Source organism: Oncorhynchus kisutch, unplaced genomic scaffold (genome assembly GCF_002021735.2).
Source record: "Oncorhynchus kisutch isolate 150728-3 unplaced genomic scaffold, Okis_V2 scaffold3069, whole genome shotgun sequence".
In the NCBI taxonomy this organism is placed as follows: Eukaryota; Metazoa; Chordata; class Actinopteri; order Salmoniformes; family Salmonidae; genus Oncorhynchus; species Oncorhynchus kisutch.
Genome location: NW_022265014.1, coordinates 673,592 through 693,361, shown reverse-complemented (window position 1 = coordinate 693,361; position 19,770 = coordinate 673,592). Strand labels below are relative to the sequence as shown.

The 19,770-nt window shown below is 42.3% G+C and overlaps 1 protein-coding gene across 3 annotated transcripts in view; it reads right to left on the bottom strand.

Annotated features, from left to right (window-relative positions):
* Window positions 1-2,306: 2,306 nt before the first annotated feature.
* The window catches only part of LOC109877105 (CD209 antigen-like protein C), a 41,508-nt gene continuing 24,044 nt past the window's right edge, over window positions 2,307-19,770 (bottom strand). For 2 of the 3 annotated variants that reach the window (XR_004208912.1, XR_004208913.1), the window contains exons 5-9: window positions 9,248-9,349; window positions 8,679-8,984; window positions 8,325-8,461; window positions 3,870-3,979; window positions 2,307-3,201 (exon numbers count right to left, since the gene is read on the bottom strand). Coding sequence is in view for 1 of the 3 variants with exons in the window: in XM_031820145.1 (XP_031676005.1) it covers window positions 3,069-3,201; window positions 3,870-3,979; window positions 8,325-8,461; window positions 8,679-8,984; window positions 9,248-9,349; window positions 16,029-16,170 (930 nt within the window). In the remaining 2 variants the exon portion in view is untranslated. Of the gene's footprint in view, window positions 3,202-3,869; window positions 3,980-8,324; window positions 8,462-8,678; window positions 8,985-9,247; window positions 9,350-16,028; window positions 16,299-19,770 lie in introns of those variants that run through there. The other variant, XM_031820145.1, reaches the window with a different exon arrangement.

The following is a 19,770-nucleotide window of genomic DNA, read 5'->3' as shown; positions in this document are numbered from 1 at the left end:
TTCACCTCTCGGGGCGTGTTTGAGGAGTCCTGTGTGTAATTCCTCCCTTCACCAGTAATAAGGGGTGTGTCTGAGGAGTCCTGTGTGTAATTCCTCTCTTCACCAGTAATAAGGGGTGTGTCTGAGGAGTCCTGTGTGTAATTCCTCCCTTCACCAGTAATAAGGGGTGTGTCTGAGGAGTCCTGTGTGTAATTCCTCCCTTCACCAGTAATAAGGGGTGTGTCTGAGGAGTCCTGTGTGTGATTCTACAGTCACAAGACGCAGGCCTCCTCACAGTGGAGGAAGATACTCCAAACGTTTATCATTTTTATAATCCATCAGATATTTACTGAATTATAGCACATACAATATTTTACTGGAACAAACAAATAATTAATGGAGTTGAGATTTGTGTGAATTCAGGTTTTACATTTATTGGACAATATCCCCCAAAATTATTGTAAGAATGATAACACTCATTTATTCATTTTGTTATTGTATCAGATATATAGTATTTATTTTTTTTATAAAGAAAATAGGTGCCCAATTTGCATAAATACACCTGGTGTATTTGCATATATGAATACATTAACATAAAGGTTAGACCAGGGCTCAAACCATCAAACACTTGCTCTGTCTTCCCTATTTACAGTCTTATGTTTTCACATATAAAGTATTTAACTGCCTTCCCAATGAAATCTAGTTTGAAATTTAAAACATTTATTTCACGGAAAACAGATGTTGTTTCTATGTTTCTTGACGATGCCTTGACCGAGGGGTGCAGATTACTGTTTGATTTGAGATAAAGCGCTCCTCCCTCTCCGCTGTCGCAAGATGACGTGACGGCCCATTGTCCAGTTCAACCCAGGTCAGCGTAATAGAACTCCCTCAATAGCAGGATATCCTGAGATTACAAATCAACAAGCCTGGCTCTAGATTACACCCATCTAAACATACTGTACATTGTTTTCGAGATGAGACGTATCATCTGACTATTCATTGTCATATGTTGATTTTATTTCAGCTCATCTAGTTTGTAAACTTTTCAGTCGTATTAAATTGTAACTTTTTTTTCAATTCCCCCAAAAACCGAGACGTTGCGTTTAAATCCCAGACTAAAACGTAGCCTTTGACTGGTCTTTACAAAAATGTTCATGGTCGTAGCGTTAATGGAAAAAACGACAGGCTCAAGAAAGAGAGTGAAATAGTCTCAGGAGTAAAATGAAATGGATGAATCCAGAGTAGTGACAACCTGTCATTCAGGGACTCAACAGTTTAGCTAAAACAAATATATAATAATCATTTATTTGTAAAAAAATATTGCCTTTTTCGCATGTTATTTTTGCATTACCTCATGTCACATAGTTTGTTAATATATTAAGTTTATAAATCCACATGCAAACATGGTCTCTTTGTGGAGAAAAGCAGCTCCACAATTTAGGTATTTCAGACGAGCTCAGTGCTTCCTGTGGTACAGAAGACAACAGTCCTTCAGACTTGCTCAGTGCTTCCTGTGGTACAGAAGACAACAGTCCTTCAGACTAGCTCAGTGCTTTCTGTGGTACAGAAGACAACAGTCCTTCTAGACTCCATGTTAGATCAACTATTATATAGTAGAGAACAGTCCTTCTATTTCAGACGAGCTCAGTGCTTCCTGTGGTACAGAAGACAACATTCCTTCAGACTAGCTCAGTGCTTTCTGTGGTACAGAAGAAAACAGTCCTTCAGACTTGCTCAGTGCTTTCTGTGGTACAGAAGACAACAGTCCTTCTAGACTCCATGTTAGATCAACTATTATATAGTAGAGAACAGTCCTTCTAGACTCCATGTTAGATCAACTATTATACAGTAGAGAACAGTTCTTCTAGACTCCATGTTAGATCAACTATTATATAGTAGAGAACAGTTCTTCTAGACTCCATGTTAGATCAACTATTATACAGTAGAGAACAGTCCTTCTAGACTCCATGTTAGATCAACTATTATACAGTAGAGAACAGTCCTTCTAGACTCCATGTTAGATCAACTATTATACAGTAGAGAACAGTCCTTCTAGACTCCATGTTAGATCAACTATTATACAGTAGAGAACAGTCCTTCAGACTAGCTCAGTGCTTTCTGTGGTACAGAAGAAAACTGTACCACAGAACAGTCCTTCTAGGACTTCTAGGACAACTATTATACAGTAGAGAACAGTCCTTCTAGACTCCATGTTAGGTCAACTATTATACAGTAGAGAGAACAGTCCTTCTAGACTCCATCTTCTCGACTAGCTGTGATAATAAAAACAGATTAGTTTCCTGTAATGACGGGGCGGTGAGTCGGAAGCAGGTGAAATATTTTAATAAAACAACAAAACCAAGAACACAACAATAATAACATAATGCAGAACGCCGACACACAAGATCAATACCAACTGGTGAGTGACCCTGGGAGACATATAAAGGGGAGGAAATGATGCAGGGAATGGTGTCCAGGTGTGAAACACAGGTTAATAATGAGTGCCAGGTGTGAAACACAGGTTAATAATGAGTGCCAGGTGTGAAACACAGGTACATAACGAGTACCAGGTGTGAAACACAGGTTAAAAATGAGTGCCAGGTGTGAAACACAGGTTAATAACGAGTGCCAGGTGTGAAACACAGTTTAATAACGAGTTCCAGGTGTGAAACACAGGTTAATAACGAGTTCCAGGTGTGAAACACAGGTTAATAACAAGAGCCAGGTGTGAAACACAGGTTAATAACGAGTGCCAGGTGTGAAACACAGGTTAATAACGAGTGCCAGGTGTGAAACACAGGTTAATAATGAGTGCCAGGTATGCGTAACTCCCAGGACCGGAGTAATCTGGCGTCGTCGTACTCCGGAGGGGAGGACAAGTCCTTAGTGGTGAATTTCCACAACCACAGAAAACAGTCTGTTATCAGGTTGTTGCATTTTTTTTTTTTATTGTATTATATATATATATAATCTACATTTGTCTTGTTATATGTTTTATTTATTTACTTGATAAGGTAAATTGAAACAGAAAACAGTTATAATACTTAATAATCCTGTTTAGCAGTACAGAGAGTACAGAGGATAGAATCCTATTTCTCACAGATCCATCGGTATTCATAGGAACAGTCATAATCCCACCAAGCTCCTGTGTCTGATGACCTGGAGTAGAAATACCCACAGTTCTCAGCTACATCACCGTTAGGCTGTCCACTGTTCCAATACCTGTAGAAGAAACAACATATAGAATCAGACTGTCCACTGTTCCAATACCTGTAGAAGAAACAACATATAGAATCAGACTGTCCACTGTTCCAATACCTGTTGAAGAAACAACACATAGAATCAGACTGTCCACTGTTCCAATACCTGTTGAAGAAACAACACATAGAATCTGTCTGTCCACTGTTCCAATAACTGTAGGAGAAACAACACATAGAATCAGGCTGTCCACTGTTCCAATAACTGTAGGAGAAACAACACATAGAATCAGGCTGTCCACTGTTCCAATACAAGTAGAAGAAACAACACAGAATCAGGCTGTCCACTGTTCCAATACCTGAAGAAGAAACAACATATAGAATCAGGCTGACCACTGTTCCAATACCTGAAGAAGAAACAACATATAGAATCAGGCTGACCACTGTTCCAATACCTGAAGAAGAAACAACATATAGACTCAGGCTGACCACTGTTCCAAAACCTGAAGAAGAAACAACATATAGAATCTGGCTGTCCACTGTTCCAATACCTCTAGGAGAAACAACACATAGGTCAGACTGTCCACTGTTCCAATACCTGTAGGAGAAACAACACAGAATCAGGCTGTCCATTCTGAACCTACTTCTCAAGACAGTGATGTCATAGTGACACAGAATTCATTAATGTCTTACTTTGTGGTCAGTGGTGTGTCGTCCACCCATTTCCAGGTCCCCTCAGAAACAGAGTCAGTCAGACCAATCCAGACATAGTTCTTTACTCCACATAACAAATTGACTAATGTCTGTAGTTGTAGGAGAGAGACAACATTGTTAAAACATAGCCATTACTGCTTTCTATCTCCCTCTTTCCCTCTCCACAAATTTCAATTCAATTTCAATTTAAAGGCTTTATTGGCATGGGAAACATATGCTAACATTGCCAAAGCAAATGAAATAGATCATAAACAAAAGTGAAATAAAGGGCCCAGGTTTGACAGAATCTGTGCAGATGATCTACAGTGCCTTGCGAAAGTATTCGGCCCCCTTGAACTTTGCGACCTTTTGCCACATTTCAGGCTTCAAACATAAAGATATAAAACTGTATTTTTTTGTGAAGAATCAACAACAAGTGGGACACAATCATGAAGTGGAACGACATTTATTGGATATTACTTTTTTAACAAATCAAAAACTGAAAAAATTGGGCGTGCAAAATTATTCTTTTATATATTAAAATTAAATTATATATTGGTGACAGAAGCTCCAGATCATCAGCAAACAGTAGACATTTGACTTCAGATTCTAGTAGGGTGAGGCCGGGTGCTGCAGACTGTTCTCGTGCCATCGCCAATTAGTTGATATATATATTGAAGAGGGTGGGGCTTAACCTGCATCCCTGTCTCACCCCACGGCCCTGAGGAAGAAATGTGTGTTTTTTTTAACCAATTTTATCAACAAACTTGTTGATTGTGTACATGGATTTTATAATGTTGTATGTTTTTCCCCAAACACCACTTTCCTCAATTTGTATACCCTCATGTCAAATTGAGTCAAAAGCTTTTTCTGAAATCAACAAAGCATGAGAGGACTTAGTTTTGATTAGTTTGTTTGTTATTTAAGGTGTGCAGGGTGTATATGTGTTCTGTCATGCGGTAATTTGGTAAAAAGGCAATTTGAAATTTGCTCAGTACATTGTTTTCATTGAGGAAGTGAACCAGTCTGCTATTAATGACAATGCAGAGGATTTTCCCAAGGTTGCTGTTATAGTTGGGGTCAAATTTGTCTCCACTTTTGTTAATTGGGTCATTCCTTTTTTCCAAATATTGGGGAAGATTACAGAGCTGAGGATGATGTTAAAGAATTTAAGTAAATTAAATTAAAAACCAAATAAATAAGTAAGGTAAAACCAAATTTGTGGTCTGTCTGTTTAATAATTTCATTGAGGATATTATCAACACCACAGGCCCTTTTGTGTTGGAGGGTTTGTATTTTGTCCTGTAGTTCATTCAATGTAATTGTTGAGTCCAGTGGGATCTGGAAGTCTTTAATAGTTGATTCTAAGATTTGTTTTTGATCATGTATGTGTTTTTGCTGTTTGTTCTTCGTTATATAGCCAAACAGATTGGAGAAGTGGTTTACTCAGACATCTACATTATGGATAGATATCTCCTTGTTTTGTTGTTTGTTTAGTGAGTTCCAAATTTCTCTCTCTCTACTCATCTCTCTCTTTCTCCCTCCCCATCTCTCTCACTTTCTTTCTCCCTCCCCATCTCTCAATCTGTCTGTCTGTCTGTCTGAGAGAGAGAGACATAGACAGACAGACGGACGGACGGACGGACAGACAGACAGACAGACAGAGACGTCCGTCTGTCTATGTCTCTCTCTCAGTTCTGCAGACTGTTCTAGTGCCAATTCAATGATATATATGTTGAAGAGGGTTTGGCTTAATCTCTCTCTCTCTCTCTCTCTCTCTCTCTCTCACACTCACACTCACACTCACACTCACACTCACACTCACACTCACACACACAGTAGCCTCGGTTTTTCGGATGACTGCCTTGCCTGGTTCACCAATGACTTTGCAGACAGAGTTCAGTGTGTCAAATCGGAGGGTATGCTGTCCGGTCCTCTGGCAGTCTCTATGGGGGTGCCACAGGGTTCAATTCTCGGGCCGACTCTTTTCTCTGTATATATCAATGATGTTGCTCTTGCTGCGGGCGATTCCCTGATCCACCTCTAAGCAGACGACACCATTCTATATACTTCCGGCCCGTCCTTGGACACTGTGCTATCTAACCTCCAAACGAGCTTCAATGCCATACAACACTCCTTCCGTGGCCTCCAACTGCTCTAAAAAGCTAGTAAAACCAAATGCATGCTTTTCAACCGTTCACTGCCTGCACCCGCACGCCTGACCAGCATCACCACCCTGGATGGTTCCGACCTTGAATATGTGGACATCTATAAGTACCTAGGTGTCTGGCTAGACTGTAAACTACACGTACGCTACGGTCACAAGACGCTGGCCTCCTAATTGTCCCTAGAATTTCTAAGCAAACAGCTGGAGGCAGGGCTTTCTCCTATAGAGCTCCATTTTTATGGAACGGTCTGCCTACCCATGTCAGAGACGCAAACTCAAACGCAAACTCAACCTTTAAGTCTTTACTGAAGACTCATCTCTTCAGTGGGTCATATGATTGAGTGTAGTCTGGCCCAGGAGTGGGAAGGTGAACGGAAAGGCTCTGGAGCAACGAACCGCCCTTGCTGTCTCTGCCTGGCCGGTTCCCCTCTTTCCACTGGGATTCTCTGCCTCTAACCCTATTACAGGGGCTGAGTCACTGGCTTACTGGGGCTCTCTCATGCCATCCCTGGAAGGGGTGCGTCACTTGAGTGGGTTGATTCACTGATGTGGTCATCCTGTCTGGGTTGGCGCCCCCCCTTAGGTTGTGCCATGGCAGAGATCTTTGTGGGCTATACTCAGCCTTGTCTCAGGATGGTAAGTTGGTGGTTGAAGATATCCCTCTAGTGGTGTGGGGGCTGTGCTTTGGCAAAGTGGGTGGGGTTATATCCTTCCTGTTTGGCCCTGTCCGGGGGTGTCCTCGGATGGGGTCTCCTGACCCCTCCTGTCTCAGCCTCCAGTATTTATGCTGCAGTAGTTTATGTGTCGGGGGACTGGGGTCAGTTTGTTATATCTGGAGTACTTCTCCTGTCCTATTCGGTGTCCTGTGTGAATCTAAGTGTGCGTTCTCTAATTCTCTCCTTCTCTCTTTCTTTCTCTCTCTCGGAGGACCTGAGCCCTAGGACCATGCCCCAGGACTACCTGACATGATGACTCCTTGCTGTCCCCAGTCCATCTGACCGTGCTACTGCTCCAGTTTCAACTGTTCTGCCTTATTATTATTCGACCATGCTGGTCATTTATGAACATTTGAACATCTTGGCCATGTTCTGTTATAATCTCCACCCGGCACAGCCAGAAGAGGACTGGCCACCCAACATAGCCTGGTTCCTCTCTAGGTTTCTTCCTAGGTTTTGGCCTTTCTAGGGAGTTTTTCCTAGCCACCGTGCTTCTACACCTGCATTGCTTGCTGTTTGGGGTTTTAGGCTGGGTTTCTGTACAGCACTTTGAGATATCAGCTGATGTACGAAGGGCTATATAAATAAATTGGATTTGATTTGAAACTCTCCTTCCAGACTCATATCAAACATCTCCAATCGAAAATCAAATCAAGAGTCGGCTTTCTATTCCGCAACAAAGCCTCCTTCACTCACGCCGCCAAACTTGCCCTAGTAAAACTGACTATCCTACCGATCCTCGACTTCGGCGATGTCATCTACAAAATTGCTTCCAACACTCTACTCAGCAAACTGGATGCAGTTTATCACAATGCCATCCGTTTTGTCACTAAAGCACCTTATACCACCCACCACTGCGACTTGTATGCTCTAGTCGGCTGGCCCTCGCTACATATTCGTCGCCAGACCCACTGGCTCCAGGTCATCTACAAGTCCATGCTAGGTAAAGCTCCGCCTTATCTCAGTTCACTGGTCACGATGGCAACACCCATCCGTAGCACGCGCTCCAGCAGGTGTATCTCACTGATCATCCCTAAAGCCAACACCTCATTTGGCCGCCTTTCATTCCAGTTCTCTGCTGCCTGTGACTGGAACGAATTGCAAAAATCGCTGAAGTTGGAGACTTTTATCTCCCTCACCAACTTCAAACATCTGCTATCTGAGCAGCTAAACGATCGCTGCAGCTGTACATAGTCTATCGGTAAATAGCCCACTCATTTTTACCTACCTCATCCCCATACTGTTTTTATTTATTTACTTTTCTGCTCTTTTGCACACCAATATCTCTACCTGTACATGACCATCTGATCATTTATCACTCCAGTGTTAATCTGCAAAATTGTAATTATTTGCCTACCTCCTCATGCCTTTTGCACACAATGTATATAGAATCCCCTTCTTTTTTTTCTACTGTGCTATTGACTTGTTAATTGTTTACTCCATGTGTAACTCTGTGTTGTCTGTTCACACTGCTATGCTTTATCTTGGCCAGGTCGCAGTTGCAAATGAGAACTTGTTCTCAACTAGCCTACCTGGTTAAATATTTTTTTTTTTTTTAACACACACACACACCTGTTGTTCCTGGCTCTTGATGACCACCAGGTGTGCTCCTCTATCTCTGCAGTCCTGTCTGCTCTCCTTCCAGGGTTTTTTCTCAGTAGAGACGTAGTAACAACTCCTACCAATCTTCTTCCATCCTTGTGGACACACTATAAGTTGAAAATGTTTTAGTCTAGTTTAGTTTAATACGAATGAATTAAGTATCAATCAAACTTTCAAGGAAGACTAACTAACGGACGGTTCGGAAGTCATACATTTTTTTCTCACATTTTTTATTTAATATAAGTTACATTTTCTGTTTATAAGTGGCATGTGAACTGATACAGAGACTGTCAAACAGAACAGTCATTAGACAATTTGACTCACCTTTCTCAACTAAAGATTGTTTCAGACGTTCTGTCTCTTTCTGTAGCTGGTCTCTCTCTTTGGTCAGAGTGTTGTAACTGGTCTGTAGCTGGTCTCTCTCTTTGGTCCGGGTGTGGTCGCTGGTCTGTAGCTGGTCTCTCTCTTTGGTCAGGGCGTTGTTGCTAGTCTGTAGCTGGTCTCTCTCTTTGGTCAGGGCGTTGTTGCTAGTCTGTAGCTGGTCTTTCTCTTTGGTCAGGGCATTGTTGCTAGTCTGTAGCTGGTCTCTCTCTCTGGTCAGGGTGTTGTAACGGGTCAACTGGTTTCTCTCTAAAATAATGAGATCATTGAACAAGGTAACAGTGGAAATGTTAATCAGTCTTTACCATTGTAGGTGTCAGTTGCATTTCAATTTGCATTTCAATTCCAGTCAAATCAGGAAATACACAGGAATTCCAGTTGATTTCCAAATTTTCGAATTGAAATTTGGTTTACTTTCTGAATGGAATTGACTGGAATGTAAATGTAATTTATCCCTGATCATTACACCACTGATGATGAAGAATGTTTGCGTGAGAACATATCAAACTCACGGTAGAGAAACAGGCCTATGATCCCAGCCAGTAGGAGAACACACAGCAGCCCCAGACACACTGCAGCAGCTCCAGAGTATCTCTTCCACCACTGACAAGACACTGAAGAACAAATTATTATCAGAGTTGCATTTGTGTCTACTTTTGTGTCCATTTTCTGCTTGAATCAGTGAGGGAAATACACAAGGAACATGGAACAGAACACCAGAACTGAGTTACAACACACAAGCTTGACAAGGGACAGAACACCAGAACTGAGTTCCAGAACCTCACATATTCTACTGCTTGACTTCCAGAACCTCTAACAGAATATTGGCTTGAACATATTGCAGAGTTCAGGCACCCAAAATGACTGCCGGCACCTATTTCAATCAAAATCAAACATAATTTGTAATTTGCTTCGTAAACAACATGTGTATGCTAATAGTGAAATGCTGACTGACGGGTCCTTTTCCAACAATGCAGAGTTAAAGATACCACAACGGGTTAAGATTTCCTTCCTGACTGGCTGCCTCCGTGCAGCTCGGCTCGTCTCTCTCCAGAGGAGAGGCAGCGGTGAATCAGCACTAGAAGCTGCCTATACTGGGGCCAGGTTGGTCACTTTGTCTCCACTTGTTCCCTGCGTCCAGCAAAAGTGGTGGCTAGGCAGTAGTGGGGGACCTACCGTTGAGCCAAATCGCATGCCCATCTCTCCCCCAGACCCCCCAGACCCCTGCTTGATGGCGACCCTCGTGTGGCAGAGCCAGGTTCCTCCCCTGCCTGCTCTCATCGACTCAGGCGCCGACGAGTTTCCTGGACCGTGGTATTGTTACCCATTTGGGCCTGGACTCTGTTCCACTCGATTCACCCCTGGAAGCCAACGCTCTCAACGGACAGGTCCTCGCCCGTGTCTGGGAGAGGACCGTCCCTGTCATCCTGCATCTCTCTGGAAACCACCAGGAAAGGATCACTTTCCACATAATCGACTGTCCTCACTCTCCCTGGTTCTTGGCCATCCATGGTTAAAGTTGCACAACCCTCAGATCGACTGGAACGCTGGAAGGGTAACCACGCCCTTGCCCCTGCCTTGTCTGTGCCCCAGTCCATTCCAGAACCTCCGGACCTGTCATCAGTTCCTCCAGAGTGTCACGATCTAGCACTTGTGTTCAGCAAGCACCACGTCCTGTTGCTGCCGCCTCATCGGCCGTACGACTGCACATCTACCTCCATTCTAGCGCTCCTCTCCTCTGTAGCCGGTTATATAACCTCTCTCACCCAGCGCAGGGGAGGTGCTGTTCTGTCTCAACGTCCCCCCTCTGATCAGAAGCTTCAAAAGTGCGCATTCTTTTCCAGCTCTCAACTGCAGAGAAGAATTTTGACATCTGTAATCATGAACTCCTGGCAGTTAAGCTGCCTTTTGAGGCTTGGTGTCACTGGCTAGAGGGCTCTGCACTCCTCTTAATCATGTGGACAGACCACAAAAACCTGTCTTACATCCAGACCACCAATTGTCTGAACTCCCGGCAAGCCAGATGGGCATTGTTCTTCGGTAGATTAAATTTCACACCTACTTATCGCCCCGGTTCTAGGAATACCAAGCCTGACGCCCTCTCCCGCCAGCTCACCTCTGACAACACTGGTTCCGAACCAGATTCCATTGTGCCATCCACTTGCATTGTTTCCACCGTCCCCTGGGAGATTGAGTCCTGTATCCGCCAAGCTCAGCAGAACCAGCTTGACCCGACTCTATTTGTTCCCGATTCTGTTCACTCTGATGTTCTTCAGTGGGCCCATTCTACCCACCTCACCTGTCAACCTGGTATAAACCGGACCCTCGCCTTTCTGCGTCAGTGCTTTTGGTGGCCCACCATAGAGAGAGATGCCCGCGAGATTGTCTCAGCCTGCTCGGTCTGTGCCCGGAACACAACCTCCACTAAAACCACTTACGGTCTGCTTCACCCTCTTCCTATACCCAGTCACCCCTGGTCACACATAGCTCTGGACTTTGTCACTGAGTTCAATCTTGATTTCATCAGACCCGAGAATCTTGTTTCTCATGGTCTGAGAGTCTTTTTAGGTGCCTTTTGGCAAACTCCAAGTGGGCTGACATGTGCCTTTTACTGAGGAGTGGCTTCCGTCTGGCCACTCCACCATAAAGACCTGATTGGTGGAATGCTGCAGAGATGGTTGTCCTTCTGGAAGGTTCTCCCATCTCCATGGAGGAACTCTAGAGCTCTATCAGAGTGACCATCGGTTTCTTGGTCATCTCCCTGACCAAGGCCCTTCTACCCCGATTGCTCAGTTTGGCCATATGGCCAGCTCTAGGAAGAGTCTTGTTGGTTCTGAACTTCTTCAATTTCAGAATGATGGAGAAACACCGTGTTCTTCGGGACCTTCAATACTGCAGAAATGTTATGGTACCCTTCCCCAGATCTGTGCCTCAACACAGTCCTGTCTCTGGGCAGTAAGGACAATTCCTTTGACCTCGTGGTTTGGTTTTTGCTTTGATATGCTCTGTCAACTGTGGGACCTTATGTAGACAGGATTGTGCCTTTCTAAATCATGTTGAATCAATTGAGTTTACCACAGGTGGACTAAAAATATCTAAAAACCTGTTTTTGCTTTGTCATTATGGGGTTTTGTGTTTTGATAAGCAAAAAAGTGTATTTAATACATTTTAGAATAAGGATAAATATGAATAAATAATAATAAATAATAATAATAATAACGTAACAAAATGTGGAAAAAGTCAAGGGGTGTGAATACTTTCTGAATGCAGTATATATCCAGGGAGTACCAGTACCAAGCTGATGTGAAGGGGTACGAGGTAATAGAGGTAGCTATGTACAGGGAGTACCAGTACCAAGCTGATGTGAAGGGGTACGAGGTAATAGAGGTAGCTATGTACAGGGAGTATCAGTGTCAAGCCGATGTGAAGGGGTACGAGGTAATAGAGGTAGCTATGTACAGGGAGTACCAGTACCAAGCTGATGTGAAGGGGTATGAGGTAATAGAGGTAGCTATGTACAGGGAGTATCAGTGTCAAGCCGATGTGAAGGGGTACGAGGTAATAGAGGTATCTATGTACAGGGAGTACCAGTACCAAGCTGATGTGAAGGGGTACGAGGTAATAGAGGTAGCTATGTACAGGGAGTATCAGTGTCAAGCCGATGTGAAGGGGTACGAGGTAATAGAGGTAGCTATGTACAGGGAGTACCAGTACCAAGCTGATGTGAAGGGGTACGAGGTAATAGAGGTAGCTATGTACAGGGAGTGCCAGTACCAAGCTGTTGTGAAGGGGTATGAGGTAATAGAGGTATCTATGTACAGGGAGTACCAGTACCAAGCTGATGTGAAGGGGTACGAGGTAATAGAGGTAGCTATGTACAGGGAGTATCAGTGTCAAGCCGATGTGAAGGGGTACGAGGTAATAGAGGTAGCTATGTACAGGGAGTGCCAGTACCAAGCCGTTGTGAAGGGGTATGAGGTAATAGAGGTATCTATGTACAGGGAGTACCAGTACCAAGCTGATGTGAAGGGGTACGAGGTAATAGAGGTAGCTATGTACAGGGAGTATCAGTGTCAAGCCGATGTGAAGGGGTACGAGGTAATAGAGGTAGCTATGTACAGGGAATGCCAGTACCAAGCCGTTGTGAAGGGGTATGAGGTAATAGAGGTATCTATGTACAGGGAGTACCAGTACCAAGCTGATGTGAAGGGGTACGAGGTAATAGAGGTAGCTATGTACAGTGAGTAACAGTATCAAGCCAATGTTTAATTGTTGTACCTTTATTTAACTAGGCAAGTCAGTTAACACTTTTTAGGGATTTTCACTTTGGATGAATTGCGTGCCCATTTTGAACTGCCTCCTACTCTGTCCCAGATGCTAATATATGCATATTATTATTACTATTGGATAGAAAACACTCTGAAGTTTCTAAAACTGTTTGAATTATGTCTGTGAGTGTAACAGAACTCATATGGCAGGCAAACTTCCAAACAGGAAGTGGAAATTCTGGGGCTTGTTGATTTTCAACTCATCACCTATTCACATCCCAGTAAGATATGGATCTGTTCGCACTTCCTACGCCTTCCACTAGATGTCAACAGTCAGTAGAACGTGGAATGAAGCCTCTAGTGTGAGGATGGCAGCTATTTGAGTCAGTGGTCTGGCAGAATGTCAGTTCCTGGTCAGGCGCATTTCTCATGATATCGCAATGCGTTCCATTACTCTGTAGACAAAAACGAATGCTCCGGTTGGATATATGGATATATATTATAATAACATCCTGAAGATTGATTCTCTACTTAGTTTGACCACTTAGTTTATTCGACCTGGAATATAACTTTTTGGAAGTTTTCGTCTGAGTTCACCTGGACCGGCGCCAGCTTTTGGAACTTTTGTGAACTTGCAAAAGTAGCTAATTGAACACTAGTAATGGACATTATCGAACAAAACAACGATTTATTTTGGAACTAGGATTCCTGGCACTGCATTCTGATGAAAGATCATCAAAGGTAAGGGAATATTTATGCTGTAATTTCGTATTTCTGTTGACTCCAACATGGCGGAGAAATGTTGTGTATTACTGAGCACCGTCTCAGATTATTGCATGGTATGCTTTTTTCGTAATTTAAAAAAAAAATCTGACACAGCGGTTGCATTAAGAACAAAGTGTCTTTAATTATGTAAAACATGTATCTTTCATCAAAGTTTATGAAGAGTATTTCTGTTATATGATGTGGCTCTCTGTAATTACTCCGGATATTTTGAAGGCATTTCTGAACATAGCGCCAATGGAAACCGAGATTTGTGGATATAAATATGCATATTATCGAACAAAACATAAATGTATAGTGTAACATGATGTCCTATGAGTGTCAACTGATGAAGATTATCAAAGGCTAGTGGTTAATTTTATCTCTATTTCTGGTTTTGTGACTCTATCTTTGGCTGGGAAAAATGGCTGTGTGTTTTGGGGGATTTGGTGGTGATCTAATATAAATACATGTTGTGTTTTTGATGTAAAACAGTTTAAAAATCGGACACGATGGGTAGATTAACAATAGGACCCTGGTCTAAAGTAGTGCACTACAGCCAATAGGACCCTGGTCTAAAGTAGTGCACTACAGCCAATAGGACCCTGGTCTAAAGTAGTGCACTACAGCCAATAGGACCCTGGTCTAAAGTAGTGCACTTACAGCCAATAGGACCCTGGTCTAAAGTAGTGCACTACAGCCAATAGGACCCTGGTCTAAAGTAGTGCACTACAGCCAATAGGACCCTGGTCTAAAGTAGTGCACTACAGCCAATAGGACCCTGGTCTAAAGTAGTGCACTACAGCCAATAGGACCCTGGTCTAAAGTAGTGCACTACAGCCAATAGGACCCTGGTCTAAAGTAGTGCACTACAGCCAATAGTGGGGGGGGCGGGGGGGCGGGGTCCTAGACAGGTTAAGAACAAATTCTCATTTACAATGACGGCCTACTGGGGAACAGTGGGTTAACTGCCTTGTTCAGGGACAGAAGGACAGATTTGACCTTGTCAGCTCAGGGATTCGATCTTGCAATCTTGCTATTACTAGTCCAACACTCTAACCATGTGTAGGGGTACGAGGTAATTGAGGTAGCTATCTACAGTGCCTTCTGAAAAGTGCATTTTCCCACATTTTATTGTTACTGACTGAATTTAAAAATATGTTTTGGAATTGACCTGCACACAATACCCCATAATGTCAAAGAGGAATTATGTTTATATAATTATGTTTATATATATATATATATATATATATATATATATACAGTGGGGGAAAAAAGTATTTAGTCAGCCACCAATTGTGCAAGTTCGCCTACTTAAAAAGATGAGAGAGGCCTGTAATTTTCATCATAGGTACACTTCACCACAATTTGCACATAAATTCATTAAAAATCCTACAATGTGATTTTCTGGATATTTTTTTCCTAATTTTGTCTGTCATAGGTGAAGTGTACCTATGATGAAAATTACAGGCCTCTCTCATCTTTTTAAGTGGGAGAACTTGCACAATTGGTGGCTGACTAAATACTTTTTTGCCCCACTGTATAAGTGGCATTGTTTAAAGTGGCTAGTGATACATTACATCAAGATGGCAAGATGCAGTAGCTGGTGTCAGTGTCAGTATGTGTGACTCTGTTGTAGAATCCAGTGTGTGTGAGTCTGTTGTAGAATCCAGTGTGTGTGAGTCTGTTGTAGAATCCAGTGTGTGTGAGTCTGTTGTAGAATCCAGTGTGTGTGAGTCTGTTGTAGAATCCAGTGTGTGTGAGTCTGTTGTAGAATCCAGTGTGTGTGAGTCTGTTGTAGAATCCAGTGTGTGTGAGTCTGTTGTAGAATCCAGTGTGTGTGAGTCTGTTGTAGAATCCAGTGTGTGTGAGTCTGTTGTAGAATCCAGTGTGTGTGAGTCTGTTGTAGAATCCAGTGTGTGTGAGTCTGTTGTAGAATCCAGTGTGTGTGAGTCTGTTGTAGAATCCAGTATGTGTGACTCTGTTGTAGAATCCAGTATGTGTGAGTCTGTTGTAGAATCCAGTGTGTGTGAGTCTGTTGTAGAATCCAGTGTGTGTGAGTCTGTTGTAGAATCCAGTGTGTGTGAGTCTGTTGTAGAATCCAGTGTGTGTGAGTCTGTTGTAGAATCCAGTGTGTAGTCATATAGTCAGTGCATAAAATTGAGTGCTAAAAACTTAAGCGTAAGTGTGTATGTGTGTGTGTGTGTGTGTTGGGGTGTAAGTGTGTGTCAGCATCTAGCACTACACCAGGTTAAACTGTTACCTGAATGTTGATCACCATCCTTCTTGCAGGGCATGATGGGTCTTTCGTTGTTGTATATTTGATCATTAATATCCATGGTCTCTATTTTATTTATTTTTTTGCCACTAAATCCATCGCAGTTTTCATAGATTTCCTCTGACATCTTTACACACGTGTGTTGAAATGCAGTAACTTCTACTGTTGTATCTTCTACTGTTGTATCTTCTACTGTTGTATCTTCTACTGTTGTATCTTCTACTGTTGTATCTTCTACTGTTGTATCTTCTACTGTTGTATCTTCTACTGTTGTATCTTCTACTGTTGTAACTTCTACTGTTGTAACTTCTACTGTTGTAACTTCTACTGTTGTAACTTCTACTGTTGTAACTTCTACTGTTGTATCTTCTACTGTTGTAACTTCTACTGTTGTAACTTCTACTGTTGTATCTTCTACTGTTGTATCTTCTACTGTTGTATCTTCTACTGTTGTAAAGTCTGCTGTTATCTCAGTTGTAGGTTTGTGTCTGTTCGCTGCACAGCTGGAGTCGCTGTGTGACTCAGTCTAATGTCAGAGACAGTTTTAACTGTCAACCTCATTAAAGGGGAAACCTTCTAACCAATAGTACGACACTATCCACCACCATGTGACTCCAGACTTATTTTCTGAGAACCATGTTTGTTTCTCACAGTATAGATTAGTTGGTATATTTAGTTTATATTATTTTAGTTTTTGTGCTTCATACTCTTAGTAGTTTAACACATTTCACCTTGCACACCATCGATGGCCATGAACAGTTATTTTCATCTCTGCTGTCTCAGTGAGAAGAGTTACTCAGAGATATGTATCAGAATGTACTAAATGTCTGCATCTGTCTCAGTGAAAAGAGTTACTCAGAGATATGTATCAGAATGTACAATGTGTCTGCATCTGTCTCAGTGAGAAGAGTTACTCAGAGATATGTATTAGAATGTACAATGTGTCTGCATCTGTCTCAGGGGGTTTTCAGTGGTGATGTCATTCACACCATTTGAAACTCAGTCGGTCCACTTCCTGTTACACTTTAAGCAGTGGTTTAATCTGAGACTCTGATGTGATGTTGAAAACAGCAGCAGGATGAACAGTAGCTCAATGCAAGACGGTGAACTCACAAAGAATAACTGTTGTCTCCTTTGTGACATGGACACCAGAGATAATAGTTATTCAGAGATGTCTCTGTCTTTCTCAGAGAGGGCCTGAGATCTACATTTACTGTCTCCTGTATGACATGAACACCAGAGATAATAGTTATTCAGAGATGTCTCTATCTTTTTTCAGAGAGAGCCTATGGTCTACAATTACTCTCACATCTTCTCCTTCCCTCTTCCTCATCCTCTATCTACATCAAAACAAGTGGAGAGACATGAACTGCATTGCACACTTTTCTACCAACTTTCTGTTTATCAGAGGACAGTATGGTGGCACTAAGTACAGAAGTGTGAAAGTGTGTGACAACAGCTCTGTGTGAGAGTCAGCTTGTCACATGCTTCTTACTGGAAAAAAGGCAAATGACTTACTGTAAATTACATGTTGATCATTTGCATAAGACCTGGCTCAGTTTAGAGCATTTCACTTCTCGGGGCGTGTCTGAGGAGTCCTGTGTGTAATTCCTCCCTTCACCAGTAATAAGGGGTGTGTCTGAGGAGTCCTGTGTGTAATTCTACGGTCACAAGACGCAGGCCTCCTCACAGTGGAGGAAGATACTCCAAACGTTTATCATTTTTATAATCCATCAGATATTTACTGAATTATAGCACATACAATATTTTACTGGAACAAACAAATAATTAATGGAGTTGAGATTTTGGTGTGAATTGAGGTTTTACATTTATTGGACAATTTCCCTCACAATTATTGTAAGAATGATAACACTCATTTATTCATTTTGTTATTGTATCAGATATATAGTATTTATATTCATAAAGAAAATAGGTGCTTCATTTGCATAAATACACCTGGTGAATTTGCATATATGAATACATTAACATAAAGGTTAGACTAAGTTGGTGTATTTGCCTTAAGGGAACATTTTGACATTCGCCGTATGGATAGTAAGAAAGTGAGAAATGTGAGAAAGTCCATATTGCAAATGTACGGTCCCTTACTAGACGTCCAAAAACGTTTGTAAAGTTCACGGACGGCGTCGGGCCGTGCGGCAGGGCCGGATCTATCGGGAAGTCATCAAACGTACTCTCTCGGACATTCGGTTTCCGTTTGATAAAATAATCAAATTTTGGTCATGTTTCCGCTGTCCCGGTAAATCCCACAAGAGGGCATAAGCAATCATATTGCAAATGTACAAAACATCCCGAATCACGACGTGGCCTTATCTCCAAAACGGAAAATATTTCGAAGCCGAAACTTGGTGAGCGTAGGTTTGGCATAATGGGCAGTTGGCCCCGAACAAGATGGCGTCTAGGCCTCAACGGTTTTTGAGTTATGGCCATTTTTCTGGGATTAAAGGTCCAAAATGAAAATAGAGCAATAATTTTTCCGCTTCACGTCAAAGTCAAGGAGCCTCCGGTGTCAATAAAAAAAGAACCAGCCATTTATCTATCGTCATTTAAGAGAAATCGTACAATGTCAAATTGGTGATGTTCAAAAATATATATTTTTTTAAACAGTTACAGATCCAGTTGCAGTTCATACGAATCTTTTTTTTATTTTATTTATTTTATATTTATATTATATTTTTTAAAGTGTGCTGCGGAGCTCTGCGAGATTTCTATGATTTTCTGAAATAACACACACTCACTAAACCCTTCGTAAATAACTCAGTTCTTAACGTAAACTCAGGATTCTGTAAAGGCATACCCCAATCAGGATATGGGTTTATTTATAGCTTCCTGTGCCAAACGGGAGTGCCTTAAATGGTGTCATAGTGGCTGTTTCCAAGGGTTAAAAAGGTCCGATCTTTTCAAAACTTCATATGTGAGATTAGGCAACCCCCATGAACTGTAAGTCAGTCATTTCTCCCAACAGATGTCAAAGAAAAGCTCTCTCTCACACACACCCACAGACACACACACATAGCAAGGATGGAGTGACAAAGTGTGGTGCTTAAAGACACACAGAACCTGCAATGGCATTTCCATATTCTCTAGGCCGTGTCGAGTTCAACGAGATGCCCTCGAGATGCGAGATGCGAGTAGCTCGCTCTGATGGACACTGACTTGCTAGTTGACTTTTGTACATTTGCAATATGTTTAAAAGGAGAGGGACCATCACCAAAATGTCATTCTGAAATCAACACAAAAACTGGCATCACCATAGTCTCCAGACTGTGCCGAGTTCAACAAGACTCCCCACTTGACCGTAGCTCGCTCTGAGTGCAGCGACCGTGAAAACAAGTAGGCCCAAAATGAAGCCTGGCCCTAAATGTCATTTGCTTTTGGGTGACAGTGAGAGAACCGTTAGGGTGAGAAGCACAATTCGACCTCAGGTACGATTCTGAGGTCCTTCCGATCCGTGCAAGCCTAACCTTGACCGTGTGGCATTAACCCTTAACAGTTAAAAGAAGGTGTTTACATCAAACAGTTTGCATTGACTTCTCTCCCCATAGGAATACATTGCCTGCACCCCTAAATTCAACCTGAAACCTATGTGGGTTATGAATGCCGTATGAACCTGTCTTCGATGACAGTCCATCAGGCCACTATGAGGTCTACCTGTGTTGATTCTAAGCTTCCTGTAGCAACCGGAAGTGATTAAATTCACCCTAAAAGT